General features: G+C 53.7%; 3 protein-coding genes across 3 annotated transcripts; 1 reads left to right on the top strand and 2 right to left on the bottom strand.

Moving 5' to 3' along the window:
* Nucleotides 1–69: 69 nt before the first annotated feature.
* On the bottom strand, nt 70–2,106 carry TGME49_210412 (hypothetical protein). The gene is made up of 3 exons (XM_002371812.2): nt 1,391–2,106; nt 881–1,133; nt 70–430 (listed from the first exon to the last, which is right to left on the bottom strand). The coding sequence occupies exons 1-3, from the start codon at nt 1,665–1,667 to the stop codon at nt 346–348; spliced, it is 615 nt and encodes a 204-aa protein (XP_002371853.2). The 5' UTR covers nt 1,668–2,106; the 3' UTR covers nt 70–345.
* Nucleotides 2,107–2,793: 687 nt separating this feature from the next.
* Nucleotides 2,794–5,173, bottom strand: TGME49_210420 (hypothetical protein). The gene has a single exon (XM_002371813.2). The coding sequence runs from the start codon at nt 4,769–4,771 to the stop codon at nt 3,743–3,745; it is 1,029 nt and encodes a 342-aa protein (XP_002371854.1). The 5' UTR covers nt 4,772–5,173; the 3' UTR covers nt 2,794–3,742.
* A 3,213-nt stretch (nt 5,174–8,386) lies between these two features.
* TGME49_210430 (DnaJ domain-containing protein) lies at nt 8,387–19,312 on the top strand. The gene is made up of 7 exons (XM_018779504.1): nt 8,387–12,833; nt 13,492–13,668; nt 14,229–14,336; nt 14,696–14,793; nt 15,136–15,223; nt 15,649–15,740; nt 15,984–19,312. The coding sequence occupies exons 1-7, from the start codon at nt 10,335–10,337 to the stop codon at nt 18,952–18,954; spliced, it is 6,033 nt and encodes a 2,010-aa protein (XP_018636502.1). The 5' UTR covers nt 8,387–10,334; the 3' UTR covers nt 18,955–19,312.
* The last annotated feature ends 273 nt before the right edge of the window (nt 19,313–19,585 follow it).

The following is a 19,585-nucleotide window of genomic DNA, read 5'->3' as shown; positions in this document are numbered from 1 at the left end:
TAGCGAGAGTCAGACAGGTAACAGGAGATCGCTGGGCATCGATACACTGCGCCGGTCATCCAGTACCTCTGTTTGACAACTGATGCCGCGGTCTGGCGTTGAGTGGACAGGAGTTTCGTCATGCGAGGCAACATTTGTCCCGATCGGCCAGCGAAATTAGGTTTCAAAGGACAGATGCCCAGTTTTCTTCACGTTATCATGGTCAAGCCGCGTGTGGGAAAGCAGTCGGTACACTGCACACAAATGTACACGATTCCCAAAACGAGGGACTCCCTCAGCAGAGTGCCACCTGCGGCGTAGGCACACATCAGGTCGTTTTATAGGTAGCTCGATATCACAAAGTGCTTAGAAACGACGACCAATCATCGCATCAATATCCCCGACCTTTCCATAGTGTTCCTCAATTGTATTGACGCCACTCCTTGCCGCGCTGCACAGAGAATCCATATCACAGGCGGAGAACCATTCACCAAAGCAGGTGCCGTGCGTGGTCGTAATGGAGAACGCGCTGCTGTTCGGGCGCTGTTGCGCCTTCGATAAGAGCTGGTTCCATGTTGAAACGCCAAGATTGTAGAAACGCAATAGGGCAAGTTTCATAGTCCAAAATGACTCTAGCAACAGATCATGTATTCCCCCTTTGGAAGAATGAACCTGCTGCTTTGCTTATTTGTACGGTCACACACTCTTTGAACCTCAAATCATGGCTAACGAAAGATGTCTGCGCTCGGTTGTTTCCCGCGTAATGGATCGAACATGATCCTAAGCTGTGCAGCCTGTCAATTGATGAACACGATGAAGCACGATTGCTTGCGCCAGCAACAAAGCCACTTGTCTTCCTGACTGCAGAACCGCACGCTGCATTAGCATTTTCGGGACGTACCTGCCATGCTGGAAAAGCATGATAGCTCGAGCTGCCATGAAGGCGATAGCGAGCGCAACAAAAAGTAGCACACTCTCGATCCGCACCGCAAGCTTTTGGCGGCGGCCGAAGACATGTACAATCATGAAACTTGCCAAAACAAAGCAAGCGAGCGAAATCATGAAGCACCACAGAATGCGATCTTGTTGCTTCCGCAGGTAGCGGATTGCGTTTTGCATGGACTCAAAGCCGCCTGCCCCTCTCAAGGCAAGACCTGCAAGACAGATCAGACAATGACAAGACAGGTCGAAGTAGTTGTGAAAACGAAACTTATTGCGTATGTGCGGCATTTGCGACAAGCGTGTCCGCTACTGGCAAAAATGCTTTTTTAGCCGGGACTCCCTAAATAGCCCTAAACCATAGTCAAATCCCGCTGTTGGCCCACAGGGAAGGTGCGAGTCGGATCGGGCATTTGCAATTGTCTATTGAAAGGAGGAGACCTCCTGGACTCAAAGAGGAACGGCGCATTACCGGGAGCCAGAATGCAGGAGAAGGTACAGTTGACGATGACGTAGAGAGCCAGAATAAAGCTGAGACTTGTCAGGGTAATGTGGAACAAAGCCGACAGTGCAGTGGCTTCTTCTGGCGGAGGACATGAAAGCTGGTGGAATGAGAAGCCGGCCACCACCGTGGCTTGCGTGGCAATGATCCAGTAGTTTCGCGTGAACCAGTCGAGCTCCGCCTTTCGAATCAGGACGCCTTTTTTGCTAGCCGTTGTGACCAGATCATTCTTCAGAATGGACAACATCTCTGCCGCCACAAAAAGACGAGGGAATCTCTGCTTGCAACCGACGCTTTGTAGCGCCTACACCTCTCGCTTGCAAGGCGGCGACTGCTGCCTCTGCTACAAAGAGCTCTGACGAAATTGCACGAAATCCAGCGAGCCTTTGCCAAGAAAATTAAGTGGAGACGAAGGAAGAGTGAAAAAGAAAGTGAATTTTTCCCAGAGTGACTCAAACAAAAACGCGCAGACGCTATGAGGCGGCCGTCGGTTCCGGCATCCACACCGGAGTCACGATACAACCTACTGTTGGTTTGCGTACTATCTTTGCGCGTGTAAAGCCACCGGTAGCTCCATGTCATATTTACTGAAACTCTTCTGTCCTTGTTCCTGAACCAAGCAGACCAAAACGACTCCAAAAGACTTGGTACCAGGTCCGCAACATGCACGCGATCATGTCTTGTCTTGTTCAGCGACTGTCTTGCGGGATCTCTCTCCATGGCGGAGAAAGCTCGACGTGCATGCGCACCGAGTCGGCAATTGCATTCCCACTTTTCATGGGGGCACACGGCTAGCCTGGCTGTTGAGGGCACCCAGTAAACATTTTTTTGTTAAACTAGTAGAAAAAGCTGCGGGCGAGCTTCAGAAGAGAATTTCAGGGTGCGCGGGGAAGCGCCTCGCAACGGAGAGCCTTGTAACAAGAAACAGTTTCTTTCAGTCCCCCTCTCCCCGCATCGACGGATGTACGGAAGGAATGATAAGCAGACTCTTCTCTGCAGAATAAAGGACCGAACCAATGTAGCATCAGATGCCTCTCAGCCCTCTGAGAGTGAAGCTGCGGTCCTAAGTGGCAAATGACTGTGAGTGGGGACTTTGAGAACTTCAGCTCTCCGCGTTTCCCCTCTTCAGTACCCTGGGGGATAGGTAAATGCCAGAAGCATCGTTGCCAAACGACTCCGAAGACAGTTCAACTCCGTAAAGCGGAAGCGAAACACTCACAGTCTTGCATGAAATGCGTTTCTTTCCTTCTCTTCAGGCGCCGCGTGCTCAGACTTAGAGACCGCGCTGAAAGGGGCGGCCATGTTTTTTGGTTCCTCGGGACCCAACATTAGAAGGATCGCACGCAGATGTTTTAAGCAAGCTACGTCTGAGTGATTTTCGAGAAAAAAGTTGCTATTCTGTCTCATGTGACCAACGTTGGTGAAGCGACATGCTGCGTGCTTGCAGGGGATGTCTGCATGTAATGGAAAAATGTTAGCGGGATTGCCACATTTCGTGGCAGCTGCGTTGCATCTCGTCATTTTGATCAGACATGAAATTACGCCAAAACCTTGCCACTCTATGCCTCTTTAGTACACTTTTGCTTCTCGTTCGGTGTGGATGCGGAACCCTTGCTGGCAAAGACTGACAGAGCTATCATGGTCAATATTACAGTCTCGACGCCGCAGTGCGTCGACGGCGAGGGGGGTTCAGTCTGCTGTGGATTGGCGGATGTTCCATGCGCGAGCGGCTAAAAGTAATCCATTTAGGAATAAGTGATCTAGGGAGTTTTAAAGCCAAAACGCCATGTGAGCCCTTCTGGCCACATCAGGAATTACCACTGTACTCGCACTGCTTTCCCTTCTGACAGCAGTCGCCATCCGAAAGCCCAGTTAATATTGCTGCCCACCCGACTTTCGAACTGAAAGCGCAGATCTGTGATCTGCGGTTGACACTTTAAAATCTTGAATTAGCGAGTGACATCAGGCCCCTGACGTAGAATGCCAAGGGGACCGTCCTATAGTCATCACCCCTCAGTTACTGCAAGACAAGCGCAGTTCCCATACAGCTGTTGGCCACAGAGCAACTTGTTTCATCCTTTTATGCCCGACGCTGATCTTGATGGCACATCAGTGTATCCCTCAGTCCGCTGCCCCGAATGCACCGAAGAAAGTGCTCCGCAGCAAGTCGGGTTACCCCGCCATCAACCGAGCATCCTTCCGCACTCCAAGACGTTCTCACAAATGCGTCTAAAAATACTTCAGGATTTCATTTTTACGTTCCCTGCAGCTCTCTCCGCGACTATTGATGCCCCTTCGCCTCGTTCTGTCCGCGCTTCTTCCTTAAGCTTGATTCGGCAGGGTAAGCGGCCTCGCCATGTATGCCTCATGTGCCCGTTTCCTTCGTACCATGAAACAGCAAAGCAGCAGAATAACCAGACTGACAACCATGCAAGCTGCCGCCACAGCAATGATCTTCCCATGTTGGCTCATGGCAAGGGCCGGATCCGGTTGGTGAAAGACAACTGGGGGAGCAGCGAGGGGGCTGCCAGTGACCTGGAGAGCGGGGTGCGTCATGGTGGCGCCAAGCATCTGCCAGTTGATGAAAGACATTGCGTTTGGTGCCTCTGAGTTCTGCCACTGGTGTCGAAAACGAACTGGCGCGCCGGTTGCGCTCGGCGAAACATGCGATTCTAGCTCAGAATTTGCGGCAGCCGTTCTCCTGCCCAGTGGCTGCCCCAACAGGGCTTGGCTCCTCTCGTCGGCCAGACGAAAGGCTGGAGGCGCAGGCGGTGCGTCCGCGACACCAGAGAGGTTATTCCCATACACCTGTTCCTCGTGTGGAAGGTTTCGGGGAAATGCATCCCTTGTCGCGACTCTGGATGCGAGAGTCGTAAAAAAGGGGGTTTCCCCTGACGCGGGCGCAGCCCGCTCGGCCGCCGGCCGCAACGCTGCCATTTGAAAAGGACTTTGCCATTCGTTAGAACCCATCTGAAAGGCAGATGGAAAAGGTGGAGGTGCAGAACGGAGGCGATCTCGTGGATAGGCACTCTCGGCGGACGCAGCGACAATGCGAGAGTCGAAAAGTGGAAACAAGCTATGTGCAGCGGAGACAAGAAATAGCGAAACAACAACGTGGTGGACGAGAAGCGGAGAAGGAGGAGCTGAAGGGGGACATCTGGGGGGTTGACGTCCAAGGAAGAGCGATCCTTTACGAAGACGAGGGTCAGTGACTTCTACGTTTTGCCTTGCTAGTGACATCTCGGAATACACAGTCTTCGAGCGAGTAGGTTTTGAGGCACTTTGCCGCCCACACCGGACTGCAGCGGCCGCATCCGGACCTTCTGACGGGAAGTTCTCACCATTTGCCATCGTTACCCGAATGAATGAGACTAGAAGTCGGCAGGGAGGGCCAGGAAGAGAGCCTAGGCTGCCCGACGAAACTATGCAGCTCTACACGGCGTCATCCTTCCATCGCCACAGGTGGTGTCGGTTTGGGGCCACCTCCCGAGGTAAGTCTTTTGATGCGGGCTTGTAGACAACCGGCCTTTGTGAAAAAGAACGGAAGTTCTTCGGAAGAGCAAAAGGCGAGATGATACACAGGCGCCTGTGTCTGCGAGCAGGACATGGAGACGACCGAGACAAAACGGCGACAGCCAGCTGCTGGACAACCACGACAAAGACTTTCTCGCGCGCATGGGCACCCGAGAAATTATCCTGCAATTTTTCCGTTTTGTTCCTCGCAAACAGACGCGCTGAACAAGGACCGCACCGCAAAACACCACTTACTCTGTTGAGGCATTGCAACGCGAGGAAGCTAGCTGTGGTCATGGAACCAGCGAGTTGACGGCGTCGCATGCCGCGAAGACCCAACCCATCTGAGATAAAACATCTGAGATGCTGCAGTGGGGCTCGGTGACGTTTAAGCCCAACTCGGGAGAAAAAGGCAAACAAAATCGAAAAACGACATCGATTTCGGGGCTTGTCAAAGCCCTGCGCTCTTTCTGATGGGCTTCACACTAGCTTTCTGCTTTACCTCGGCACGCGTTGCCAGCGATCCCTTGTCTTGTGAACCCGTAGACCATATAGAAGCTGCCTTTTCCCCCTCATGCTCGAGTGGGAAGTCGGTGTGCCTCCACGTTTTGTGTTGTCAACTAAACTGTCGAAAATCCGTTGCCTCAGAAGCTCTGACTCATTAAGTTGTGTTCTCAATCCGCTTTGACTGTGGGAGGTTGTGACCATGCTAGAATGCCAGATAGTCAAGACAATTTCTGCTGAAAGCGATGTGGGAGTACCGTGAAAGTCGATACCTATAGCATGTTAGTGCAACGGAAGTTCCGGCTAATAGATTCTCAAGGGTGCCAGTTAGGAAGAATGTTCGCGAGAAGCGAGGTCAAAGTCCTGGGAAAGTCAATACTCATACCCTGCTAGTGCTACCGGGGTGTACAGATTTTCATCCTCCGAAAGACTGATCCCCCTCTTCGTGTTGGTGCCTCAAGAAGCGCTATCCCGCCAATGAGCAACACAGTGGTAGACTCAGGACTTCAGAGGCGCCCACGCCCCGACCCCTATCATAAAAGCGGCCCAACTCGCAGGATGCCTTTCCAAGGGCAACAGACGCATTTACTGGATCTTCAGACGGTCCTAACAATCCTATGGCTCTGCCATCTTTCGAAAGAATGCTGTGTACCAGATCAGCAAACAAAGAAGCAAGAAATGCCTTCCCTTGCAGTCATATGACACGAGGTGGGACACCTGGACCCTGCACTGTGAGATATCGGATAAACACAGAGATTGGCCGGTAATCTAGCATGCACTCAGTGTGTTGACACGTATCGAAAACAGGTACAGCGACGAATATCAAATAATACACACTGCTCGTTGATTTGCAGGTATTCCTGTCGCAAAATATTTGAGCACAGAGACAGTGGGATACACCTTGACAGACGGGATCTGTATTGCGATTGGCGGATGTGGATATTCCTGAACGGAACTCCACATGCTTTTCCATTTCTGTGACTTCTAGTTTACACTGTTTGTATAGTGAAAAACTTCTCCCCTTCACCAACTCCAGAGAAATGACATCCGAATAGCCATCGTATCTGCAGCGTCACCTCACTCTCACAAAAATGGTGGGGCTTCTGCAATACCACTGGAGCAAATGACACGGTCCGCAGCCACGAAAGGGTGGATACTTCTCCGATTGTTTACGTTTCGGTACAGCGGAAAGCCTTTCCGAGCACGCCCCCGAGTAAGGAGCCCCGCGCATGAAATGTCTACGTGCGCGGCACAGAACCCGTTCTCATCGGTCTTCTGTACCACTCTCGGGAGAGAGTACTATTACGAAAGCGAAGTAAGAGATATCTAACTCCTGAAATATAGATAGTCATGTCAGTCTGCACGGCAGTATTACTGATACTGTGTGAATGGCAGATACGGTCACAGGATTCTATGGGGCACTCGTTCTTATGCTGGCAGAACACATTTGAGAAATCGTGGAAGCTGGCGAAGGAAGGTGTGATCGACGCGTGCAACATCCGACAAGCGCGTCACTACAGACAAAAAACAGCAGGAAGAAAAGTGCGTTCCAAAGAAACGGGATGTTTTCCCGGCAACTTCGCGGGTGACACACAAGGAGTACCCGAGTATCAGCACATATGGACATGCTTGGTCCTTGTACGGTTTGTACCCTTATCGACTCCTCAGTTTCAATCAAGGAATTCTTCTGTAAGCCACCTGGTCTTGGCCTCAGATACGCTCCTGTTGGCAACTCTGAAGTTTCCCTCATTCCTCTGGACCACATCCAGCATGAAAGGCAGTGCGGACAGGGAATTCGTGACCGTGAAAAAGGAACCTGCTTTCAGGCACTTAGTCCCGCTGTCAAGAAGCAGACCCACGCGAAACAATCGCACGTGTCTACCTCTTGACACTCCCCATGTCTCTGTTGGCTGTCCTTGGAGATGCCCTCCTTCCCCGCTCGTCATACCACTCGCCACAACGCGCTCTTGTTGCACGGTCTGTGGCGTGACCCGACAGTCGTACACGTCCAAGCTCGAAAACAGTTTCCAATTTAGTTCGTTAGAAAGTTCAACAGCTCTATAGGCTTAGACGCGCGGAATGAAAAAGCCTGAGACCACACAGTATCTACTGTATTTAGCCTGGTTTTTTCGGGTTAAGTACGGCTACCGACTAGGCGCTGACTCGTACCTTTAACTCGCACAGGGTTTCTGAATCTCTTCCTCGAACAGACAGTCCGCTTTCAGAACACACGCTCATACTCAAAGCCTTTTTCTTTTTAGACGCACAACTCCCAAAACACAAAGTATTAATGTAGCACAGATAATCAGGGAAATCCGGGAACCTTGGCGCAACGCTAAATCCTAGTACATGGGTAGGTAAAGAGACTAACATGATCCTAGCTAAGGACACAACAAACTAAATACTTGAATAAGGTGAATAACGTGCGATGGTACTGATCATACTGGCACATGACTAGTCGTTTTCTCTCGCTGTTAGTACTGGTTGGGCACATCATCTGTTCTATGCATCCATGCCAGTGCCTCTGCGAAAACTTGTTGCGACAGAAACTGCATTGTTGAAGCATATTATCGAAAAGTGTACGCCTAGGATCGCGACTTCTACCCCTGTATTTACAGAAGACGCACATTTCTTGATTCAACGCACCGAACACGGGATCAGCATCACAACGATGCAGGCGTCCGCGGAGCCCAGCCGACGAACCATTCCTTCGCTTTCTGCATTTTACAAACAGTTTTGACTCGCTTCCCTTTCTTTACTAAACCGTCTCTTGCTTGGTGCGAATAACTGCAATGCGGTTGATCAAGAAAAACAGTAAGCCTCACATTTCTTCTTGGGCCCCGCAGTGTCTCCAGTATGAGGCAGCTGGGAGACATAGGGGCACGCGTACGGAGAAATACCCGTTTCTCCAGGTCAGTTTCTTTTCTTTTCCTTTTCCTCTGAAGTTATGTCTGGACACCCATCGTGTCCTCTGCCTCGCACGCTCTTTTGTTCTGTGTGTTTCTCGCGTTTCCTTACCGCGCGGGGTACGCGTATGTTGGTGAGTTGCCGATTAGCTGCTTGTCACCCCTGCCTACCGATTTCTGCGCCTGCTGCCAGGCAACGACGAACGACAGTAAATGGATGTAATTTCGTGTGTTCTGCTGGGAAGATCCGTGTTTGAGAGTCACAAAGAGCTGCCTCGGAGTGCATAAGCCTCCATAACCCTTTTCTTAAAAAACAAAGTCACAAGCGGCACAAGGCGACCGACTCTCCATTGCCTGGTCTTTTCCGTGTCGAGTGCAGCGCCTCTTTTTCTCTGTTTAAACTGCTGTGCGTTTTTGCGGATTTCAGACTTCCGTACTTTCTCCATTTTCTCGTTGTTTCCCTGGGGAATCGAACTCGGAACAAAAAGTGAGTCGCTCTGAGGACTGGGGTGAGAATCTTGACTTCAAAATTTCCTTTTCGTCTGGAACCCTTTGCTGTCGAGGGGGGCTGTCTTCACTTGCCACACCTGTCTACCTCGCCGTGTTCACGCGTCTTCCCGTTAGCTTCCACGCTTTTCCCCGTATCTGGCCTCTTTCTTTTCGCGCCTCTGCTTTTTTCGTTCCAATTTCTCCCCTTTGAAAACTGTTTCTGCGGGACACTGCAGACTCTTCGCTGTCTGCACATTTCATCGCTCCGGCCAACCACCAGGTCTCGGGCAGTCTTGCTTGGCACGCAGCACACGGATTCTTTTTTCCTTCGATTCTCAAATGTGTTTTTTCTTTTGATCGCTACCCACTGAGACTTTTGAAAAAGATGCGCCCTTTGTACTCTCCAACGTTTCGGCGCTGAATGCGAACGAGCCGAACTCGCTAACAGCCACGCATCAGCCGCCTCTCTCACCTCGAGACCCCCGCGTGTGTTGTTACCTATGTTCCCATATATATATATACATATATATACATACGCAGATATACATATTTACCATCCAATGTGTGTTTCCACATAAATAAGTTTTTGTGCGTGGATGCCGCATGCGTAGTCTCTCTGGAGAGGAGAACCTGTTAGTTTCTACGCGAGCGTCCAAAGGCTCACGCGCAGCCGAGGCGAAAGCTCTCTTGGTCGTCTTTCTGCGTGTTTCCCAGCGTGTCCCGGTTTCCGCTTTCCTTGTCACAGATCGTATTGAACTCGGTGGATGTCCACCGCGTGTAGGCGGCCTCGATTCACTCGCGATTCGTTTTTCCCCACTGAGAGCTGCTCACTGCATTTGTCGTTCGTTCCTTCTTTCCTTGGCTGCGGACTTTCTACATGACTCAGAACCACAAGTAGGCTCTTTGCTGTTCCTCTTCACCTTAACAGATCCGAAGAAATTGATTTCAGGCTGCACACACGATTTAACACCCGTGGCTCTGCGGCTTTTTCTCGGCTTTCCTCGTGCTGCACCCGGGCTCTCTCACGAACTAGCCGCTGCCCATAAATACAAGGCGCAAGGTCTGTCTACCCTTCCACCTCCTCGCCTTCTTCCTGCTCGTTCTTCAAACATGTTGTCTGGACCGTAGGGCGACGCTGCTGCCGTTTGCCCGCATCTTCGTGTCGGTCGCAAGCAATCCGTAGCTGTTTGTGTCAGTGCCGGTAAAGGTCTGTGACGTTTGTTCTTGTTTTTCTTGGCGCATCATGTGTGGCGTCGCCTGTCGCTGCATCGCCCCTCTTTCGCTTTCTTAGCGGCCCTGCAAGTTCGACGGAGCGTTGTTTCTTCAGAACTCTCTCCCGTCGTTCGTGTTCGCGGGGAATCGTGGAAAGCCACAGAGCTCTCCCCCTCCGTGTGCCTTTCCGAAGAGCTCTGGTCTGCCTTTCCCTACACTGTAAAATTGCTTGTCTGCGCCTCACTCGTCGAGAAACTATTCTTTTTGTAGTTCCTCCCCGCAGCTGCACTATGCCGCCAGGGACGACGCATCGAAGTGGGCCGTCCCGTCGACGGCTGTTTTCTTTTTACGGCTCTTCTGCAGATTCCGACGCCGGATTTTCTGCAGAAGCCGACGACACGCTAACTGGAGTGGGTCGATCGAAACTCGCGTCTTCGTACCAGGCACCTCCGTACTTGTCCTCGTCTCGCCTTTCTTCCTCGCTGTACATCCCGTCCGCCTATCTGTCTTCCTCGTTTGCGCCGTCTTCTGCACGAGCATGCTACTCGAGTTCCAGAGGCGCAGAGTCGCGGCCTGGGCGCCGAGAGCGGGAGACAGAGTCGCGCGCGGCCTCCTCTTCGGACTTTGCCTTCCGGTCGCCCTCGCCGCTGTCTCCACGCTCACCGCTCTCTAAGTCTTCTTCGAAAGAGTCTTTTTCGCACGATTTTTTCCCGCGCAACTCTTTTCCGCACGCGTCCACGAACGCGGAACAAGGAGAGGCTGCGGACGCCAGGGTGGAGCAGTCGGCAGACGTGGAGCACCTGAAGCGCGTGGTCAGCCGCATCGAACGGGACGACGCAGCGCAGCGCCAGCAAATTCGTCAGCAGCAGACGCTGCTGCAGAAGCAGGAGACGCTGCTGCTGCACCAAGAGCGCCAGCTCGTCGAGCGCGAGGAGGAAGTCCAGCGGCTGTCCAGGGAGCTGACGCAACTCAAACTCGAGGTGAAGGAGCGGCAGGTGGTGGCCGAGGAAGCCCGCGCCGGCTGGCTAGACGCCGCGCGCTCTCTCCAGGCCTTCAAGGCGCGCGTCCGCGACGGCGCGGAGACGAGGCGACTCGTGGAGGACCTCCTTGGAGAGGCCAAGCAAAAAGAAAAGAGCCTCGCGGAAAAAATCGCCTTCCTCGAGAAGCAGTGCGGCCGAAGCCGCGAAGACATCTCGGACAAGAGGGCAGGCGACACGCCGGAGACAGACCGAGCGGACAACGAAGCGCGGCCTTCCGCAACGGCAGACGCGGACAGGCGGCCCCTCAAAACGGGAGACGACCACGGGCGGGGATCTACACATCCCGAGAAGGAGAGCGAAACCGTTCCCCGAGTCCCGTCGGCGCGAGGAGTGGAGAGCACGAGCGTTTTTCTGGGCTTGCTGAAACAGTCGATGCGCGAGAGGGAGGGAGATGAAGAAGACGCCGCACACGCACAAAAGCTGAGGCAACTCTTAGCTGAGCAGCCGAGCCTCGCAGACGCGAAAGAGGTCCGGGCCTTCCTCGCTCAAAGTCTCCGCCGCGAAACGCTGCAAGTTCGGTTGTACGTACAGCAGCGTCGTGCGCTGCGAGCTGCAGAGAACGGTTGCGAGGACGACGGAGACCCAGGCTTCGAAGACGAGGAGGTCGCTTGGGTCGAGGAGGCACACGAGAAGCTCCGCGCGCACCACGTCCCCAAAGAAACGCTGTTTCTTCTCTTCTCCTTCGCCTGCGCCTCCACGCTCCACACAGTCATGCTCACTTGTCTTGAAGAAGGCAACACCCGGTGGCTCTCCCTCCTCAAGGAAGCCGTCGTCGCGCAGTTCCTCCATCGACGCCTCACCTCCTTCCAAGACGTCTCTCCTCCGTCTTCTTCGTCTGCTTTGTCTTCTTGTTCTTCTGTTGACCTTTCTTGTGTGGGGGGTGGCGACCGATTTGTGTCGTCGGGGAGGCGCGGGGGAGGTGAGGGCGAAGAAAAGGTCGGAAGGACCGTCGGAGAGGCAGCGTCGTTTCGCGAGGCATCTGCTGGCACTTCCTTTGCGCGTGGAGACCTATGCGATCTCCGTGGCAGCGCCCATCGGGAGCTGTCTCTGTCGGCTGAGACAGAAGGCGGGGCGCCGCCCCAGGGAGGGGAGAGAGCCTCCGCCGTGACCCTCAGAGGAGTCAGCGGAGAGAAGGAGAAGGAACACCCCGAGGGAAACGAGAAGAAAGAAAAGACAGAAGTGTGCGCTGGAGGACAGCAGAGATCCGTTGTCGGGCATGACCCAGAGACAGATGGGCCTCTCTCGCCCAGCGAGCGGCACCACCCTCTCCTCGTTCTCCTCCGTAGCTCGCGCGGGAACTGGCAAGCGTCTCTGTCTTGGCTCTCTCAAACTCTCCTCGCTGCAGGACCTTCCTTCTTCTCTCTGCACTACTCCAAAGCACAGCCTTCGTCTTTCGCTGCTTCCTCCTCCCCATCGTCTCCTTCTGCTGAGCAGACCGGGCGAGGAGAGAGAGAGAGAGAGTCTGCGTGGTTGAGTCGCGCAGGACAGTTGATTGACGAGGACGGGAACAGCGTGTTGCACTGGGCGTGCAGGCGGAGTGCTCCGGAAGTCATTTCTCGCTTTGGGCTCCTGGCCTTCCCGAGTTTGCCGATTTTCTCGAAGAACAAATTTGGGCAGACGCCGGCAGACCTCGTCCCCCCTTTCCTCGCGTCTCCCGCCAATGCGGAGAAGCTGAGTGACGCCGCGATTCTGAACGCGCACAAGGCGATCAAGCTGTGGAGACCGCTCGTCTTCGAAATCGCGAACAAGGTGAGAAAGAAGAGTCGCTGGTGCTCTCGAATCGGTGCGCCGCCAGCTCGACGACTGCTTCAGGTCTGGAGTTGCAAGTTAGCGTAGAAACTGCTGTGGAAACAACACCATCTGCACACGAAAGAAGAAACTACGACTTGCTGGAAGGGAGACCCACCTCGGGAGCCCACGCGCCGAAGACGCGGCATGCGTATGCGTCGCTTCTGTTTCTCGACTTCATGTTTCCCTCGTGAACTCTCCAACTGGAGACACAACTGGAGACGAGGGGCGTGTTCCCCGCTGCGTAAAGCTGCAGCATCAAACCACAGGTTTTCTGCGAGACTTGCGAGAACCGAGACCTTTTTCTGCTTTTTTGTCTCTATGGCCCTTGAAAGTATGGAGCGCTTTGAAGGTTGGGTCGCTCACTCCTTCTTCTACCCAGCGCCTTTCGCACATGTCTCTCTCAGTGTTTGATTTGGATGAAACGAAGAAACTTCGTCAAGAGTCGAGGGAGACGGCGAGACTGCGTTCGATCTCCGCTGCACTTTGTAGGAACTTTGACTCTCGTTCTTCCTTTGTTCTAACGTTTTCTTGTCCTCTCGTCTTCGGCGTCGCTTTTCGTTGCTGTTCACCTTCTTCCTTTCAAAAGTCGTTCCATGCTTCTGTTTTGGATGCTCAGGCGAGCGCCTTTTACCGGAATCACGAAAACGAGGCCGCCTATTATACGTACACCGAAGCCTTCAAGCTGCAGTCCTTGCTGCTGGAGACGCACCGCCACCTGGAAAGCATCGGCCGCCCCACACTTTCGTCAACTATCTCTCTCGTCGAAAACACTGCCAAGCTCGCGTTCAACAAGGCAAGCGACAAAAAAGGAACTCATGGACCAACCGGAAAGAAACAGCTACCGAAGGAAGGGAGTTCAAGGCGAACGGATGAAAAGAGTTGCGACGGAGGGAAAGTTGAAGCAGAAAAGGCGACGAACGAGAACCAGTGAAGGAATGGAAGGCTTGTGAGGGGAAAAGAGAGAGGAGAGAGAAAAGAGAGGGGAGACACGGGGAGAAAAGAAAGAGGAGACAGAGGAGAAGGAGAGAGGTGGGGAGAGAAGAGAGATGAGGAGGCAAAAGGAGACCTATGTGCATTTTTCTCGAGTTCCGCGCTGAAGTTTTTCAAAATGCTTTTCCCTGTGTGTGCGGCAAGTCGGAAAAATGTCGAGGAGAACGGGAGAGGCCATCGTTTTTGATGCAAGTTGTCAAGAGAAAGGAGTGAGGCCTGGTGTGCGTGCGTGGAGGTAGATTTCGTCTGCTGGCCCTTCAGAGGCGGCATGGAATTGAGGGAGAAGCACGCGAAACGCAGTTGGTACCTGGCTATTTTTGAGTGTGAACTGTGGCCACTCACTTTTTCGGTTCTTTTCTTCAGGCTCGAAGCGCGCTGAGATTGCGAATGTGGCAAGAAGCTGTGCGATGTGCAGCAGACTGCTCGGCGTTGATGCCGTCGTACCGCGGCGCTTACGACACTGCAGCAGAGGTGAGAGAAACTGTGGAGTACGTCCTCTTCCCTGTCTCCTCTTTCTCCCTTGTCCTCTCCCTCTGCCGCGGGATGCTTTCTCTCCTGTTTCCCTGCCGCCTGCTTTCCGAGACAGCCTGTGAGCATCACGCTGCGACACGAGAGGCGACGAGGAAGACAACGAGCGAACGGAATCCGAAGAAGCAGAAGGGCCGGAGAAGCGAAGGACGCACCTGCGGCGCTGTGGCCTCCCTGTTTTTTGTCACTTTCCTTGCTTGTTCTGTCCTTCGATTCGCTTCGCCCTCTCTCTTCACTCGCAGAGTTCTCCCCTCGTGCCTTCGACCGATTCTCACTGACTCGTGCGCTTCCCGCATCTTCAGGCCTGCGAGTTGCTGCTCGACTGGGAGGGGGCGCTCGCAGCCATGACGCAAATGCAGCAGCGCTGCGGCGCCTCCTTCACTGCCGCAGATCGTCTGAGGTGAGACTTTTCGTTTGTCGTCTCTCGAAACACACAGCGCTTTCTCAGCCCCGTCTCGTTTTTCTCTGGACACAGCGTGGCTGCTGGCTTTTCTTCGAGGACAGGGAGAAACGCATCAGATTTACGTCGGAACATATCTAGCAATTGGTCAGGGAGAACAGACTTCCCTAAAACGATCCATGCGCGTCGTTTTCACCGTGCCGGCGGGGGGCCTGGGGGCTGAGGCGCGGCGTGCCACCTCTCCCCTCACCTTTTCCTTTGCTTCTTCGGACTCCGTTCTTCCTCGCCTTCCTCTTTCACTTTCCCTGTTGATTTCTCTTTCTTCTTCTCCTTTTCTTCCAGAAAGGAACGTTGCGAGGCGCAGTTGAAAGCTTCCGCCTTCCAAGTGCTCGGCGTTGAGAAAGGCGCGTCCGCAGCTCTCATCAACCGAGTAAGGACGGGAGAGGGAAAACACGGAAGAAAGAGGAGAAGCTCGGTTGACAGCCGAATCGAGCCTCACAAGTTTCTCTTTGTATAAAAACTGTATCGATCTCTCCCGATCTACGATTACATGTCTGTGAATCGATGTCGACCTACCTCCACCAGTCCGAATGTCGATACGTAGCTATCTACATCTCTCTACATGCAGCCTTCAATTTGCCTGTTTTTTCTCTCATCTATCTCTTTGTTTTCTATGCGTACCTAGCTCCATGAATTCGTTCCAACACTGTCTATGTTTTTCTCAACTGAATAACTGCTTTCCCTTATGCGAGCGCCTGACCCGGAGGTCTCTCGTGTTCTCCGTGTGTGTGGAGTTTGCCGTCGCTGAGATCTTTCTCGTTTCGTCAATGTATCTGTTTGTTTTTCTTTTCGTAGGCGTTTCGTAAGTGGAGCATTCGCTTCCATCCAGACAAGGCGTCAGGCCTCGCTCCCGACCTCCGCGTTCGCAACGAGAACTTTTTCAAGAGGTGAGGACACAAAAAGCCTGCAGAAGAAATTAAGGTGGAAGAGGGAAAAGAGAGCAAAACAGCAGTCCAGTGAAGACTCACTGCTTCCCGTGCGTCCTAGGAAGCAGAGAGAAACACAATCAGCGAAGAAGTCCCGCATCTTGTTTCTCTGTCTCTCTCAAAAAAAGTGGAGGCAAGCTGCAAAGAAAGGCGTTTCCTTCTCGCGACACGAACGGGAAGATACTGAAACACTGTTTTTTTCAGGTTGAACGACGCGAGACTGGCGCTGCTCGACCGCGAGCGATGCGCCATGCATCTGCGACTGCCGCACCAGCCGCTGTACGAACACCCGGGAGAAGCAGGCGAGTTTCTTCAGTGTTCGCGAGAGAAAAAATGTGGACCAACTTTCCGAGAGGACAGCTGCGCCTCTCCCGAGAAAGCTTCTTCCTTCTCTTCTGCCCAGTCTGCTTCTTCTGCTTCTGCCTTCTCTTCTCCTTCTGCTTCTTCACCGTCTGAGGAGAAGAATTCTTCTGCGTCCGAGAAACCCCGCCCCTTCTTAGGTTCCGCGAGTGTAGAAGCCTTGGAGCAACAGAGAGAGGCACTCTTGAGGTCGCTTGCGAGTTTGGAGAGACAGCGTCGAGGCATCGAAGAAGAAATCGCTGAAGAAGAGAGAAGGGAGGCTGCGCGCGGTGACAGCCGGGAGCCGCTTGCGCGTGCAAGGCGCCACCATCGCGAACAAGAGATCCAGAAACTGAAAGACAAAGAAGAATCGAAAAGGCAAACCCTCAGCGACGTCCTCCACGAACTCAAACGGAGACACCAAGAATCGCAAGGAAAAGAGGCGACACACGAAAAAGGGGACGAAGGAGAACGAGAAAGAGAAGACAACGAAGAAGAGAAAGAAGAAGAGAAGGAAGAAGAGAGAGAAGATAGGGAAGAAGAGAGAGAAGATAGGGAAGAAGAGGGAGAAGAGAAGGAAGAAGAGGGAGAAGAGAAGGAAGAAGAGAGAGAAGAGAAGGAAGAGGAGAGAGAAGAGAAGAAAGAGAGTGGACAAGCTGGAGTTTTACCGGAGACGCCAGGTGACCGCACGCATAGACGCTCCGATACCAGCATGAACTCGACTTTGATCGGAGAAGAGATGGATTCCTTTTCGCTCGAGGAGCGAGGAACAGAAAGCGCAGACAGAGCGTTTGTTTCTTCTGCGCGTGCGTTCTCCCAGCTTTCGCCGCGCTCTGCGGGTTCAGGTGCTTTTTCGCGGGTGAGGGAAGCGCCGTCCACTCGGGAAGATGTAGAAGACGAAAACGACTTTCTGCAGGCATGTGGAGAAGACGCAGACTGGGGCTACGAGACGGGATCGGACGACCAGGCGTTTTTTCTGAATCAGGAAATGTTTACGTCAGTGGGAGAGCAGCGGGAAGCGACTTCAGACGTGCCAAAGCGGGGGAAAGAGAAAAGGACCGAGACTCACGGGAGGTTCCGCGACCATACACAAGACGCCTTTTTCGGCGGTTCTTCTCAATCCGAGGAGACTACGTCGTTACCGACATTCGAAGACAACCTGCCTTGCACGACCACAAAGACGGGGGAGACATCGAGCTACTCGTCGTCCTTCTCTTCGCTCTCGGCCTCGCTCGCGCGCGCCAAAGAGGTCTTGTCCAGGACCCGCGCCGCGGCGGCCTCCAGCCCTCTGCCCCAGAAAAAAGGAACTCTTTCCTCTCCGCCTTCCTCACCAAGTATTTCTCCCTCTCGTCGCCTTCCCAGGCAGACCGCCGGCGCTAGCTTCTTTGCCTCGTCTTCTTCGTTCTCCTCTTCTTCGTGTGGCGGCAGCGAAGGTGTCTCCGAGGTGCGAGTCCCGAGCAGGGGGTCTCCTCAGAAAGCTGTGGGGATGGAGAACAAGACGGAGACAGCTCGCCGGTTCTTCGCAGCGCCGGAGGAGCTGCTGAGAGAGCGAAGAGGAGAGACTGAGAGGAAGAAGATGGCGCCGCCTCCGCTGTCGAAGTCTCCGATTCCTCTCTTGAAAATCGGCTCGAGCAACTCCGAGAAGAACAAAGGAACGCGAGAAATCAAGGAACCCAGAGACGCAACGGAGACAGAAGCACACGCAGCAAAAGAGGCGAGGAAAAACTCGCTCTTCAGACCTGTGTCAGCGCCTTCCTCTTCGAGTGAGAAAGGTGAAGGCGATCGGTCGAGGCGGGAGAGGTGGGCGACGCAGAACCAGAGTTTCTTTTTCTTTCGCGAGACAGACCGTGTCGCAAAGAAGCTGCAGACATCGGACAGGCCCCAGGGAAGTCGCCTCTCAACGGCGACTGGCGAGCAACGGAGAGAGGTCCTCTCGTCGCCCAAGAACGAACAGAGACACCCCTACGTCGGGGACCCGCAGCCGAGCTCCGAGAGCCGGACCACCGAGAGCAAGGGGAAGAGCGACGCAGAGCGTCCCGAGGAGACAGAATGCCGAGGAGGGAGAGACGCAGCGTCGACGCGAGCGAGAGACGACGCAGAGGGCAGAGAAGACGCGGATCTAAAGAAGAGCAGAAATTTTCTGTTCGAAGAAGATCCAGACCTCCCTCACAACTCAGGAAAAAAACGCGCAGGCGACAAGTCGCGCTTCCCGCCTGAGGAACTTTGGAGCACAGGGAAGAACAAGAGACTCCCTTCTTCCTCGTGTCTCCAGGACAACACACCTGCTTTTCCGGATTCTCTCGACGCCGTCGACGCGCCTCGAGTCATCCCTCCCTCTTCTGCTAAGTACGCGGGAGGCGCGCCAGGGGCGGGGGAGGGGAGGAGTCGCGACTGTCGAGAGGAAGATCAGGGTGAGACTTGTTTCCTCTGGAAGCGGAAGTCGACGCTCAGAGAGAGTGAAAGCGCGTCTTCACTCCCCGCGACGCCGCAGGAGAGAGAAGGCGAAGACGCCTGCTTCTCGCCTCATTCTCTCTCTTCTCGTCAGGAATCTGCGGAGTTTTGTCCGCCTTCGTCACGGTCGCCGTCGGGGAGAGAATCGGGAGATAGCGAGACGAGAGAAGCTGCGCTGCATGCAGAAAGACACACGCCTACGGGGAGAAAGGCATCAGAGTTCTTCCTCGCGGCCGCGCTTCCACACGCGGCTCTGAAGAAGCAGGGGGAAACCGGAAGAGAGAAGGGAGACAGAGGACACGGAGGAGAAAGAGTCTCCGACGCGCATGTCACTCCGCGCGAGAAGGGAGGCGACCGGGTTTCTGCGGAGAACTGCGAATTCTAACGAAGAAACACCGAGGCAGGGAAAGTCGAAAGTGCAGTCCAGAAGTCGCTAGAGAGACACTACGAAAGTCTGCAGAGCAGGACAGGCGCCCACAGAGACAGACGGAAGAGAGAGAGATGAAGAAGTCAGACAAGAAAGAGAGAGACGAGGAGGAAGGAAGAGGACGAGAGGGAAGAATAGAATGGGAACGTTAGAGAGAGCGAGAAAGCAAAAGTATCGATGTGTGCGGTTTTGAACGGAGAGTTCATCGGAGTCGGGGTGAACGCTTGAGGTGGCTGGGCGTTGATTTTCTTAGGAACTCTTTTCGTTGAAATCTTCGAACTCGACTACCTTCTTCACTGTCAATCGCGAGACGCGTTGTTGCACTCTTTGCCTGTGCACGGAGATGCCGCAGCTGTCGTATTCGACTGCAGAGCGCCTCGAACCAACTCATGGCTGACCCGACGTACGCAGTGAGCTAAATAGATACGAGGAACGTGACAAGCGTTTCGCAGATTCCCTAATATTCGCAGATTTGAGTGACCCTCTCCTCTAGAACCAATCCGGTAGAAAGGTAATGAAGTGACTACTCTACCATGGAAGAGGTTCAGACTGGAGAGGCGCGAGCCCGGAACAGAGAGAAGAGTCTAAG

The sequence above is a fragment of the Toxoplasma gondii genome, chromosome IX (assembly GCF_000006565.2).
Source record: "Toxoplasma gondii ME49 chromosome IX, whole genome shotgun sequence".
Lineage (NCBI taxonomy): Eukaryota > Apicomplexa > Conoidasida > Eucoccidiorida > Sarcocystidae > Toxoplasma > Toxoplasma gondii.
The sequence above is the reverse complement of the archived record's forward strand: the minus strand, read 5'-3'. Positions and strand labels throughout refer to the sequence as shown.

What these genes read in the sequence shown, in the direction of transcription:
- TGME49_210412 (XM_002371812.2), bottom strand. Translation starts at nt 1,667, where the DNA reads ATGTTGTCCATTCTGAAGAATGATCTGGTCACAACGGCTAGCAAAAAA. An exon ending in CTCCTGCATTCTGGCTCCCG is followed by an intron (nt 1,134 to 1,390) that starts GTAATGCGCCGT and finishes TCTGTCTTGCAG; the next exon opens with GTCTTGCCTTGAGAGGGGCA. An exon ending in ATGCTTTTCCAGCATGGCAG is followed by an intron (nt 431 to 880) that starts GTACGTCCCGAA and finishes TTCTCTGTGCAG; the next exon opens with CGCGGCAAGGAGTGGCGTCA.
- TGME49_210420 (XM_002371813.2), bottom strand. Translation starts at nt 4,771, where the DNA reads ATGGCAAATGGTGAGAACTTCCCGTCAGAAGGTCCGGATGCGGCCGCT.
- TGME49_210430 (XM_018779504.1), top strand. Translation starts at nt 10,335, where the DNA reads ATGCCGCCAGGGACGACGCATCGAAGTGGGCCGTCCCGTCGACGGCTG. An exon ending in CCAAGCTCGCGTTCAACAAG is followed by an intron (nt 13,669 to 14,228) that starts GCAAGCGACAAA and finishes TCTTTTCTTCAG; the next exon opens with GCTCGAAGCGCGCTGAGATT. An exon ending in ACTGCCGCAGATCGTCTGAG is followed by an intron (nt 14,794 to 15,135) that starts GTGAGACTTTTC and finishes CTTTTCTTCCAG; the next exon opens with AAAGGAACGTTGCGAGGCGC.